Genomic DNA, 13,930 nt, shown 5'->3' with positions numbered 1-13,930 from the left:
TTTGTTTTGGTTTCGGTTTCGGTTTTGGTTTTTGACAGCTTTGACTTAGGTTGATTAAAAAGTAGCATTTCTGATAGAAAAGTCTTTTTCTTAGAATTTGAAGGCTTGCCAACAAAATTGACAAACACTCAACACTCTAGGCCCAAAATAAATTAGGTATTGGTCCTAACATAAATGTACTTAAATTTTGCTTCTCCTTTTACTACTTTTGTGTTAATCTTTATAGTAATCTCTGTCATTAGCCGATAGCTGCTTGTTCTTTCTTAACTTACAGAGAGAAGTAGTTCTTAGAACTTGGCAGTTGTGAGAAGGGGTATACATTCGTAAATGTGGTTAGTATTACATTTTAAGTGTGGACGGGTCATGTATGTAAGTCTAGAGTTTTTGTTGTTTTTGTTGTTTTACTGTTGTGTTTTTTTAACATCCCCATGGGACTCTAGGCCTAGGTCAATGGTTCCTGATCTTTTTTGGTTAATCTTTGAGGAGCTGATGAAAGCTAGTGATCCTTCTCCAGAAAGTACACATAAACACAGTGTTTTGCCAGCAGTTTCTAGGTTGGACTTCAGCTTCAGAGCCTATAAATCCTTGTTTTTGTATCATTTGGATGTATTTATTTATGTAATATTGGGGGGGTATTTTTTTATATTTTTAAAAAAATTTTATCGGAGTGTAGTTGATTTACAATGTTGTGTTAATTTCAGGTGTACAGCAAAGTGATTCAGTCATCCATATACATATATTCATTTCAGGTTCTTTACTTATATAGGTTATTACAGGATATTGAGTAGAGTCCCATATACTATACAATAGGTCTTGATTGGTTATCTATTTTATATATAATTGTGTATGTTAATCCCAAGCCCCTAATTTATCCTTCCGCCTGATGTTTCCCCTTTGGTAACCATAAATTTGTTTTCAAATCTGAGTCTGTTTCTGTTCTGTAAATAAGTTCTTTTGTATCATTTTTTAATTGGATTCCACATATGAGTGATATCATCATACTTCATTTCGTATAATAATCTTTAGGTCCATCCATGTTGCTGCAAATGGCATTATTTCATTCTTTTTTATGCCTGAGTAATACTCCATTGTATATATGTACTACATCTTCTTTTTCTATTCATCTGTCAATGGACATTTAGATTCCTCCCATGTCTTGGCTATTGTAAATAGTGCTGCAGTGAACACTGGGCTGCATGTATCTTTTCAAAGTAAGGTTTTTCTCCAGATATATGCCCAGGAGTGGGACTGCTGGATCATATGGTAGCTCTATTTTTAGTTTTTTAAAGTAATCTCCATACTGTTCTCCATAGTGGTTGTACCTATTTACATTCCCACCAACAGTGTAGGAGGGTTCCTTTTTCTCGACACCCTCTCCAGCATTTATTATTTGTAGATTTTTTAATGATGGCCATTCAGGCCGGTGTGAGGTGTTACCTCATTGTAGTTTTGATTTGCATTTCTCTAATAATTAGCGATGTTGAGCATCTTTTCATGTGCCCCTTAGCCATCTGTATGTCTTCTTTGGAGAAATGTCTATTTAGGTCTTCTGCCCATTTTTTGATTGGATTGTTGCCTTTTTGATATTGAGCTGTATGAGCTGTTTGCATATTTTGGGAATTAAACCCTCGTGGGTCGCATCATTTGCAAATATTTCTCCCATTCTGTGGGTTGTCTTTTCGTTTTATTTATAGTTTCCTTTGCTGTGCAAAAGCTTTTGAGTTTAATTAGGTCCCATTTGTTTATTTTTATTTTCATTTCCATTATTCTAGGAGATGGATCCAAAAAATATTGCTGCAATTTATGTCAAAGAGTGTTCTACCTATGTTTTCCTCTAAGAGTTTTATAGTATCCAGTCTTACATGTAGGTCTTTAATCCATTTTGAGTTTATTTTTGTATAGGATATTAGAGAATGATCTAATTTCATTCTTATACATGTAGCTGTCCATTTTCCCCAGCACCACTTACTGAAAAGACTGTCTTTTCTCCATTGTATATTCTTGCCTCCTTTGTCTTCAATTAGGTGACCATAGGTGTGTGGGTTTATCTCTGGACTGTCTGTCATGTTCCATTAATCTATATTTCTGTTTTTGTGCCAGCACCATACTGTTTTGTTTACTGTAGCTTTGTAGTATGGTCTGAAGTCAGGGAGTCTGATTCCTCCAGCTCTGTTCTTCTTCCTCAAGATTGCTTTGGCTATTTAGGGTCTTTTGTGTTTCCATACAAATTTTAAAATTTTTTGTTCTAGTTCTGTGAAAAATGCCATGAGTAGTTTGACACGGATTGCATTGAATCTATAGATTGCCTTGGGTAGTATGATCATTTTAACCATGTTAATTCTTCCAATCCAAGGACACAGTATATCTTTCCATCTGTTTGTGTCATCTTCAGTTTCTTTCAACAGCTCCTTATAGTTTTCAGATTACAGGCCTTTTGACTCCTTAGGTAGGTTTATTCCTAAGTATTGTATTTTTTTTCATGTGATAGTAAATGGGATTGTTTCCTTTCTTTTTCTGCTATTTCATTGTTAGTGTATAGAAATGCAACAGATTTCTGTATATTAATTTTGTATCATACAACTTTACTGAATTCATTAATTCTTAGAAAGGTACAATCTCCCAACTGAACCAGGAAGAAATAGAAAATATGAACAGACCAATTACCAGTATTGAAACTGATTCAGTAATTTAAAGACCCTCAACAAACAAAAGTCCAGGACCAGATGGCCTCACAAGTGAATTCTACCAAACATTTAGAGAAGAGTTAACACCTATCCTCTGAAACTATTCCAAAAAATTGCAGAGGAAGGAACTCTTCCAAACTCATTCTATGAGGCCACCATCACCATAATACCAAAAATCAGACAAAGGTATCACACAAGAAAAGAGAACTATAGGCCAATATCACTGATGAACATAGATGCAAAAATCCTCAACAAAACACTAGCAAAATAACTCCAACAATACATTAAAAGTATTATACACCATGATCAAGTGGGATTGGTCCCAGGGATGCAAGGATTTTTCAATATCCACAAATCAATGGGTGTCATACACCACATTAACAAATTGAAGAATAAAAACCATATGATCGTCTCAATAGATGCAGAAAAAGGTTTTGATAAAATTCAACATTCATTTATGAAAGAAAAAAAAAAACCTCTCCAGAAAGTGGGCATAGAGGGAACATACCTCAACACAATAGAGGCCATATATGACAGAGCCACAGCTAGCAGCTTGGAAACCCTTTCCAGGCCATTATCTGAGGCAGTCATAGTGCTCAACTCATTTTATTCCATCCTTCAGTGATCACAGTCCTATATTATTTATTGTCCAGTGTGTGAAAACAGTTGTCTCACATATTTTGTCCACTTTTCCTGTTGTTTACAGTGGGAAGGCAGTTCTTGTAGCTGTTTAATCCTTTGTGGAAGAAAAGCTTCTCACACATGTGTTTTAATACCACAAAGGACAGTGTTATGGTTATACAGTGGTAATTAATGGAAACTGGGTTGGAAGGAGAAAAATACTAAGATTGTGTGACTTGTTTAGGACTCTCTGAATATTATTAGAAATTGAATGTGATATCTTTATTTTCTACTTTATATAAAAACTTGTTCTCCAAAAATAAATATTCTTTTAGATACAAGGTCTTAAATTTTCCTTTCTAGAAGAGGTTATCAACTTCTGCTCTGGGAAGCAAATCAACCTCTTTATAATTCATGGATGTGGTGGCAACTTCAGAATAAAGAAAGGGTAAAAGGGAAAATACTTTAAAAGCAGTCATAATTATATATATAGCAATGTACCTTTGGAGTCTGATATGGTAGCCATGCTCTCAGGAACAGTTTTATAACCTTTTTTTAAATGGGAAAAAAGATCTAAGTAGGTGTCTTCCTTTGAAATGTTTTTAAGAATACAGTTTCTTTGGTAATCACATGGAAAGTTCATTAGGTTTTTTAGAGTGATTAAATTTTTTTTAAAGTCAAGAAAATATTAGATTTTTTCCATTAGCAATCCTTCTAATATTTTCCTTGACATGTTCTACATTGGTTATTTTATAACCTTTTCCCATTTACCAGTATGATTCTTAATGCTTTTGTTCTTGATTTATGTGGAGTCCTCTTATATCTTAAATAATGACTGTAGCATTTGTTACAAATTTTTTTCTCATTATGTTGGTTTGCCGTTTTTAGTATACTATTAAATATCAAGGTTTTTATTTATATATAGTCAAAGTTTTACCTCTTCCTTTCTGATTTATTCTATTATTTCTAGGCTTAGAAAGCCTTATCTCAGAAATTAGATTAAAATTCATTACATTTTCATGTACTTTTTTCATGTACGGTTTTACCTTGACTTTTTAGTATGTAATAATATTTCTGCAAATTATTTTGGTCTATTGAGTCAGAATTGGCTCTAATTTGATTTTTCTCCAAAACTGCTAATCACTTATCCCAATGCCATTTATTAAATATGCCTTTCCCTATTGATTTGTAATACCTTCTTTATCATTTATTAAAGTCTTTCATGTAATGGTCTATTTTTAGCCATCTGTTCTATTCCATTGACTTGTCTTCCTGTTTTTCTGCTAATACCAATACTGGTTTTGATATTGTTGGTCACATAGTATGCTTCACTATCTGGTATGAAAGTCCTTCATCCTTCCCTATCTTGCTAATCAAGAGCCACATCCATTCTCCTCTACCTTTGCCTCTCATTTCGAGGCTTTTATGTATTCTCTAGTCTCTTGTGTTACTCCTTTTCATAGCATATTTTTTAAAATATTTGTATCCACTATCTCTATTTCTAAACATCCAATCTGACCTCTTCTCATCACACTGTACAAAACAACTTCCATTCTGATCACCATATTGCTAAGCCAAAGGGACATGTCTAGTCCTCATCTTATGAGACCTCATGACTCTGCTGTTGATCACTTTATTCTCTGTAAAATACTTATCCCTTGGTTTCTGTGACTTCCATATTTCTGGCATTTCTCCAACTTCTGACCTCTTCTTTTGAGCCTCATCCTTCTCTAATTATTGGAATTCCTCATAACTGAAATTTTTGCCTGCTTTTCTTCTCATTTATGCTCTTTTCCTAAGCCCCATTCCCCCCATCCATGACTTCAATTATCATCCAGATAACTGCTCAGCTCTAGAACTGGAATAGCCTACTTGATATCTTAACTTGACTATCTTAAAGGCACTCAAGCTCAACATGTGCAAAATAGAGCTCATAATCTAACTATTCTACCACCTCACCTCCACCCCGTAAGCCCCCGAAAACCCTAATTAATTTCTGATTCATTTCTATGAATCCTTGTCTGAATGAAAAGCTCTACCAGCTATGCAGTTCCACAACCTCAAAAATTTAGGAGTTATTCTTGACTTCTCTCTCCCTCACCCCTTTATAGCTAATCCAGGACCTTTTCCTGTCCATTTTAGTAACTAAATATAGTTTTGAGACTGTCCTTTCTCTTCACCTCTACCACTAAAAATCCAGTTCAAGATACCATTTTTTATCTCTATTACTAAAATACTCTTGTAACCAGTCTCCCCACTTAGACTCTGCCTCCTGCCAGGCTATACCAATGCTACGGCAATATTTTCCAGACACAAATTTAATCATTATTATTTCCTGCTTAAAATCATTTGGGGGCATCTCAGTCTACCTCTACAACCTCATTTCACTTTGTGTTCACGCTCTCTGTATTCTAGATTCCTTTCCTTGAGTGTCTCAAGCTCACTTTGTTCCTTTCAACTTCAGGGGCTCTGCATATGCTTTTCCTTTTCCCTACAACAGCCTCTCCTCATGCTCCTTCTCCTGGTTAGCTCCCACATTTCCTTCAGGTCCCATTTTTCATCAGTTTATTTAGGGAAGCCTTTTCTGACTTACACAGTGTCAGATACCCCCATTAAGATGTGACACCATGTGCTTGTCCTTCACAGCACTTGATCCCTGTCCTGTCTCTGATGGAGCACACAGTGCCTGGTACTTAGTAGGCTCTAAGAGAAAACTTGGTTGAATGCATAAATGAATTAATGATTATTCTTCTAGCTAAGCTTTAGAATCATCAGGCTTTTTAGTGAAACTAAGGCTATTAATTTGGGAAAATGTGACATACTATCAAGAAATGTTATCTTTCGTTTACTTAAATCTTCTTTTGTCACTCTTGTGGATTATACATTTCTCATTAAAGTTATCCCAAACTTCTGTGTTACAGATGTAATCTCTAGTGGTTATGTTATAAAGGAAACAGAAGACCCAAAATGGAGTCACTTATGCTAAACCCTGTGTCACCAAACTAAGACTTAATACCTAGCACAATTGCAGTTTCAGTCTACCCCAGGAATGTAATCAGTCAACCTGGTCAGCATTAGTAAGGTAATCTGCCCTATAGGCCCTTCAGTTCCGTTTAGGAGGGTGACCATTGCCTGCAACAGTACATTATTTGCTAATAATTTACTTTTTCTGCCCCCTTTCCACCTTTAAAAAAGCCTTTCCTTTTCTACGGCTCTGCAGAGCTCCTTTCTATTTGCTACATAGGATGCTGCCTGATTCATGAATCTTTTAATAACCAGTTTGATCTTTAAATTTACTCAGTTGAATTTTTGTTGTTTAACCATTATTATTAGCATTTAGGAATTTTTAATCTTTATCCTGTAATCAACTTTCTCCTACTTTATTTAGAATTTTACTATTAGAAAAATATGTTTTATAGCTAAAGTTATTAAAATTGAAAGATTTTTACATAGTTTTTTTTTTTTTGATAAGCTATACATTTGGTCATAAAACTAGGGAAGGTTCTCTAGATTTTAGTTAAAGAATATTTCTTACTGAGACGATATCTCCAGGGCAGTGCCCCACCCTTGAGCATTTAACACACTAAGTTAACTGGTTTGGGGAAATTTTATATTACAGTTAACATATATATAAAACTTAGAGCTTAAATAGTTCTTTCATGTGTCATTTTGTTATTTATTCATCCCTAAACCTTTAAGGTAGCTATTATTATTACTGATAAAGAATTGAGTCCCAGAGACTTTAAGAAGACTTTTCCCTGGTCACTAAAACATTGAGTTCCTGAACTAATTGTTATGCCTCATTCTTTAAAGCTTATACTATTTCTCTTGAATCACATTGCTTTTCATTGTATGTTAAAAGCAATCTGAAAGTACTTAATTGGATTCTAAATGAGTTATAAGATAGAAACATCTCTAGAATATCCCTTCTGCATATTTTTATTTTTAACATTTATATTTTTATGTTAATTATTTAGACAATTACTTTAAATTACTTTTCTTGTAGGAACCTCCAGAAGTTTAGCCTTTTTGGAGACATAAGCGTTCTACAGCAGCAAGGAAGTCTGTCAAATACATACCTCAGCAAGGTGGACCCTGATGGCAAAAAAATTAAACAGTAAGTTATATAGTTAGTTAGTGGAAAGGGACTCATATTAATAACAATTTCAGTTTTTTTCTGAAAAATTAGAAGATACAATCAGAAGAGTAATGATACTTGTTTCTGAAAAGAACATCTACCTTGGAAATGTCTTAACTATGAAATCCAGTGATCAATACATGCCATTCCATGTCATAAATCTTTCAGACATATCAAAGAATTTACTGGGTAATTATTGCTATTTAAGACTGTTACTACTCTACTTGTCTTTGCTATAACATAAATTGTAAATCATCAGTCTTTTCTACCATACTGGTGTAAAATGCTCCTTTACTTGAAGAACATATTTCTATATGTTTAATATATCTATTTGTTTAAGACTTCTTATTCATTATATTTTTATGTGAATTTTAATGATAATATTACTTGTGGGTTGAACAGAAATTAACTAATGAGAGGAAATGGATCTCAACATTGTATGCCATTTAATTCCCTATTTTCAAAAATCAGTGTTAAAGGTTAGAGCTAAGTCTTAACAGGATCGTGTGGCATGTGTTTTCCTTACAGAATTCAGCAGCTGTTTGAAGAAATACTTAGTAATAGTAGGCAACTGAAGTGGCTGTCTTGTGGGTTTATGCTGGAAATAGTAACCCCAACATCACTGTCATCTCTCTCAAACTCTATTGCCAACACCATGGAGCACCTGAGTTTACTGGACAACAATATTCCTGGTAACAGCACCCTTATCACTGCAGTAGAACTGGAGCAATTCGTGAATCTACGCTCACTTGCCCTGGATTTCTGTGACTTTACAGCTGAGATGGCAAGAGTCTTAACCGATAACAACCATGTGCCTTTGCAGCGACTTTCTCTCCTGGTCCACAATGTTTCCGTGATGCACAAGTCTCTGGACAACATGCCAAATGATGAGCATTGGAAAGCCTTGTCAAGAAAGAGCACCAACTTCCGGGTCTATATAATGGCTTTTGATATCAAGAGTGAAGATATGTTAAAGATTCTGAAACCCAGTATACCACTAGAGAGGATTCATTTTGACAGCTACATCACTTGTGTTTCAGGAGCTATTGTTGATCTTATATCTAGGCAGTATGACAAGTTCCTCACTCATTTTATATTAATGAATGATGTGATTGACACGTCTGGTTTTCCAGATCTTAGTGACAACCGAAATGAAGATCCGTTGGTTTTATTAGCATGGAGGTGCACAAAGCTCTCTCTTCTGGCAGTTCATGGTAGGTGATTTTTGTTCACTATAATTTGATATTGGTATTACACCTAAAACATTTTATACTAGTAAAAAGATAGCACTGGCATTTATACTGTCAAGAACTCTTATTAACAAGTTGATATACAGATTTTTATACTTTTTAACGTGTATAAGATTCACCACTTTTACAAGTGGAAAGTCATATTTTACCCTAAGTGTAGTGTTTTGTTCCAGCTCTCATGTTACTTTTTTTCTTTTACCATGTGATTGATGGTATTCACAAAAATGGCATTTGAAATTATCTATGAAAATATACATATATATCCACCTGCAGTAGATATATTTCTTCCTCTAATCATAAGAGCTCTTAAAAATATAACACAGAAGAAAGAAGAAAGTATGATTTCTTTCATGCTCACTGCCTCATCTTCTAGATTCTAGGTATCAACATGTTAATTTGTACAGTATTTTTTAAATGATGGTTCTGTTGGCTGGGATATGTTCTTTTCTTACTGGCTGGCCTGTCATCTTACTGTGAACTGTTTTCATTTGGAGAGCATTCCTCTTCTTACAAGTTAGAAGAACATATTACTTCCTTTCTGTAACTTATAAGACATTTACAGAATACAAAATAGGAAGTCTCTATGAACATCTTAAACATACTTTATTATCTCTGTTTCATTATTTTTGAATTAATCTTTTAGCTGCATTTGAGCGGGAGTATATCTTGCTTTTCAAGTTTTGCTTTATAATTTGGCCAGTCATCAGAGGTAATAGCAAAGAATAGATCAATATTGAAGGTAATAAGTAAATTAGGATTTTTTTATAGGATGAAGAAATGGCAGGTTATTTAAAATTAATTTAAGCCAGTCTTTTTAAACTTTTTTTTTTTTTTTTTTTTTTTTTTTGGCTGTGCCACGAGGCTTGCGGGATCTTAGTTCCCCAACCAGGGATTGAACCCAGACTCTGGCAGTGAAAGTGCCAAGTCCTAACCACTGCACCACCAGAGAATTCCCTAAAGCTTTTTTCTTTTATTAAGAAGTAAAATGTTAGCTACAGCTAAAGCTCCTCCATCTATTCAACTTTATTCCTTTCCAGAGGTAACCACTATTCTAAAGTTAGTACCCATCATTCCCATAACTGTTTTATACTTTACATATTTGCTACTGACAATTAACAATTTATCTTTAAAGTGTCACTTTATAACTTTGGACTGTGAAGCACCATAGGAGATGACTTTTACTAATGAAAAATACCAGTTTACTATGTATTGTTTTGTTTTTTTAATTTTTATTATTTTATTTATTTATTTTTGGCTGCATTGGGTCTTTGTTGCTGCGCGTGGGCTTTCTCTAGTTGCAGCGAGCAGGGGCTACTCTTTGTTGCGGTGCACGGTCTTCTCATTACAGTAGCTTCTCTTGTTGCCGAGCATGGGCTCTAGGCACGCGGGCTCAGTAGCTGTGGCTCGTGGGCTCAGTAGTTGTGGCTCACAGGCTCTAGAGCGCAGGCTCAGTAGTTGTGGCGCACGGGCTTAGTTGCTCTGCGGCATGTGGGATCCTCCTGGACCAGGGCTTCAACTCATGTCCCCTGCATTGGCAGGCGGATTCTCAACCACTACGCCACCAGGGAAGTCCCCTATGTATTGTTAATAGATACATATATATGAAATAAAAATTTGTTTTTTGATACGACACTGTCAAAAGCTATAAAATGATACTTTAAACTTTAAATGTCTTCAGTTTTACTAACTGAAATGATATCAGAATACGATTACAGCACCTATCTGTTCACCAGCCACAGTAATATTCTTGGAGACAGTATCAAGCTTCTAGTCTTTTTTTTCCCTGAGCTAAGCAATCGTACTTCCTTTCAAATTTCAGCATATTTTTAAAGGCAAAGGACCCCCAAAGTGGTAAGTGAGATACAAATTTGTGGAAAAGACTAACTTATAAAACAGACAAAATAAAATGCAAGGAAATGACAGTGCTTCTCTTTTGCTTATTTTTAAGGTTACACAGTGTGGGCACACAACCTCATTGCCATTGCTCGTCTTCGTGGCTCTGATCTAAAAGTACTTGAAGTCACTGAAGAAAGCATTGATTTTGACCAAGGTGAACTGGCCGACCAGGATGTGGATCCAGTACATAACCTTATTGAGCAGGTATCCCTGGGCCTAGGTCAACCTTGGCACGCGATCATGGACATCGAATCACTCAGTGTCTTCACTGAACCAAATCGTCATTTTTACAGGGAGATGCAAAGCTTCAGCGAAGACATTTAGCTTTTTTTAAATGTACAATTCCTGTGGTTACATATGCAAGTAGGGTTCTATTATGGTTTTTTTTTTTCAGTAGTGTGAATTAATCCCTTTGTGCTGTGTTTAATCAGTATTAGCTTTATAGAATTATATATGTATATTCTACTTCTTGATCAAAGAACGTAGTCAGGTATTGGTTTAGAAGTTCAAAGTGACAATGTATAGGGCTTTCACGGTTAATGGACTTGTTACCAAACCTTAAGAATATACAACCGAAGGTTGTCTGAGGTTGCTGGCTAACTTTATTTTTCACTGAGTTACTCTGCCTTTTGATGTTTTTATTCTTTGTGTGTCAGAGCTCAGGAGCCAAAATATTTTTATACATATATAGATATATATCCATAGCCTGGTGGATTTGTATGCAATGCACTGCATTCATTCATTGTGTGATAGCATTTCATTAATTTTTCTTTGAAATGGAAGGAGGGAGGATAATACAATCCCAAATGAGTTATCTTTAACAGAAAAGCCAAGACTTTAACTTTCATTACATATATAATAGTTGATATCACCAATTACCATTCTCAATTTTGTATAGTACTAGGTTAGAACATTGCTTAATCCTTTTTTAAATGCATTTACATAAACAAATACTCAAATTATTGGATTTTTTTAAACTATATCTGACATAATAATTTAATTCATCAATTACATCATACATTCAAGTTAACTTTTTAGCCAAGATTTCAAATAGTGGAGGAAGAAAGAAACAATATTCCAGGGTAAAACCTCCTAAATGAATATCAAAACACAGAGTTTGTAAACACACATGCTTGCAAACAAACATTAGTCGTGAAATCCCTAGCAACAAGTCACTGGATTTTTCTCTGTCAGCGCGCGTGTCAGCTGCCAAAGAATAGATTTAACTGAAGAAGTGCCCACATGCTGGCAGGGGCTGGCCCAGTCTGGCCAGCCAGATACTGCTAGATTGTAATATTTAAGGTCGAATTTCGACCTGTGGTACACAGCTGTGCTGTGGCTCAGTCAGCAACCTCAGAACTCTGAAAAAAAAAAAAAAAAAAAAAAAAAAAAAAAAAAAAAAAGAAAAAAAAAACCATGCACCTGTTTCACTGTGAATAGTGAATGTAAAGGAAAGAAAGGAAAAACTGAAAGCTTGTTCTATCACAGGTATGAGCTGCTATGATACATGAAGAACATTCCATGAAGTATGTTTTAAAACCTTGTTATATCTGAGAGGCTTTAAAAGCCGACTTAACTGTTTCAGGGCAACCGCGGTACAGACGTGGTCTCTGTGAGACTTCCACCTGACCCCAGTTTTAAGTGGTACGAATGTTGTGCATTTAATGTTAAAGGACAGTCTGCAATAATAAAGTAAGTAGCCAACGTGGGTGCCCAGCAGTGCTGAGACCTGGCTGCTCTAGTGTAAGCTTTGGAAACACAATTTATGCAACAAATGTCCAGATATGATTCTATTTATGGAAAAAGTTTATATGTATTTTACAAATGGTTTTACCATCTTATATTAAAATGACCTTTTGACAGGTGTGCACTGTTTTGTCTCCAGTGAGCACATACCATGCGGATTTTATATGTACATCAGTAGTGTGAATCCACTGGCACAGTGTGTGTAAATGCCAGATGTGGTGAGATTTTATCTTATAAATGTGATCAGATAAAATAACTCCTGACAGAAACTGTAAGGAAACCAGCTGAATGTTTGACCTGATGACTGATGTTGTATGGTTTATGTTAAATGTATATTCTTTTAATCAATGAATAAAGCATTAAAAAGTGATCACTGTAACATTTTATTGTTCATGAAGCATGAAAACCTTTAGTGTTAAATAAACTGCAGTAATTCTTATAATGTGTATAATCATGTTAGCTCCTATTGTAATTCTGATGCAGCAAAGCTTAAATTTGAGAATATATCATAAAACCTATAGGCAGAATTATTTGGAGGGTTTTAATTTTTTTAACTCACTATGGCAAAACATCATAAGCTTAAAAGCAAACAACAGACTGTTTGTTTAGCACAAAATCCAAGTGTTATTATGCATTTAGAGTACATTATTGATATTGTAAAACTTAATTTATAGACTATAGGAACTTCTTATTTTTAAAAATTCCTCTACTGGATGAAAAAAGGACTTCAGTATGCCAGTACTAAATAGTTCTTAAACCCTTATACTGCTTTAGTTTGGCTTTGTCATCTCCATTCTTGGTTGCTGAGGCAAACTGCTGTGGTTGATGAGAAAGAAAATGGCTGCTTTTCTTTCTTCCTTCTCTCCTTGCCTAATCGTTCCAGACACTGCCTCTTCTAAGCACTGCCTCATCATGGAATAATCTGGTGTTCACAAAGAACTGTCATTATATCTATTGCTCCCTTATTTCATGGACATATCTAACCCCTTTGGATGAATCAACATGTCTATGTATTTAAGGACTTCCCTGGTGGCTCAGTGGTTAAGAATCCACCTGCCAATGCAGGGACACGAGTTCGAGCCCTGGTCCGGGAAGATCCCACATGCCGCGGAGCAACTAAGCCCTTGCACCACAACTACTGAGCCTGCGCTTTACAGTCCATGAGCCACAACTACTGAGCCCACGTGCCATAACTACTGAAGCCTGCACGCCTAGAGCCTGTGCTCCGCAACAAGAGAAGCCACCGCAATGAGAAGCCCACGCACAGCAACAAAGAGTAGCCCCCCCCGCTCGCCGCAACTAGAGAAAGCCCGCGCGCAGCAACAAAGACCCAACGCAGCCAAAAATAATTTTTAAAAAAACATGTCTGTGTATTTAAAATACCAAAACAGTACCCAAAATATATGAAAAAAGAAAGTATATATATGTAGTATACAAGTGAAGTTGCATATAGTAAAGCACTAAACTGGGAGTGTCGACCTCTGTTTTCTCCACTAAGCTCTGACTCATGCTACATGAGCACAGACTCTTCCTTGAGCCTCTCTTTCCTCATCTGTGAAATGAAGGATTCACCTTGGTTACCTAAAACTGATTCT

The 13,930-nt window shown here is 35.4% G+C and overlaps 1 protein-coding gene across 2 annotated transcripts in view; it reads left to right on the top strand.

Annotated features, from left to right (window-relative positions):
• Positions 1 to 12,904, top strand: part of FBXO33 (F-box protein 33) — a 32,037-nt gene extending 19,133 nt beyond the window's left edge. Inside the window, exons 2-4 of one of the 2 annotated variants that reach the window (XM_036843257.1) lie at positions 7,312 to 7,422; positions 7,972 to 8,657; positions 10,642 to 12,904. In XM_036843257.1, coding sequence (XP_036699152.1) covers positions 7,312 to 7,422; positions 7,972 to 8,657; positions 10,642 to 10,913 — 1,069 coding nt within the window. In that variant the 3' untranslated portion in view covers positions 10,914 to 12,904. The remainder of the gene's footprint in view (positions 1 to 7,311; positions 7,423 to 7,971; positions 8,658 to 10,641) is intronic. The other variant, XM_036843258.1, reaches the window with a different exon arrangement.
• The last annotated feature ends 1,026 nt before the right edge of the window (positions 12,905 to 13,930 follow it).

Source organism: Balaenoptera musculus, chromosome 2 (genome assembly GCF_009873245.2).
Source record: "Balaenoptera musculus isolate JJ_BM4_2016_0621 chromosome 2, mBalMus1.pri.v3, whole genome shotgun sequence".
NCBI classification, from domain to species: Eukaryota; Metazoa; Chordata; class Mammalia; order Artiodactyla; family Balaenopteridae; genus Balaenoptera; species Balaenoptera musculus.
The sequence above is the reverse complement of the archived record's forward strand: the minus strand, read 5'-3'. Positions and strand labels throughout refer to the sequence as shown.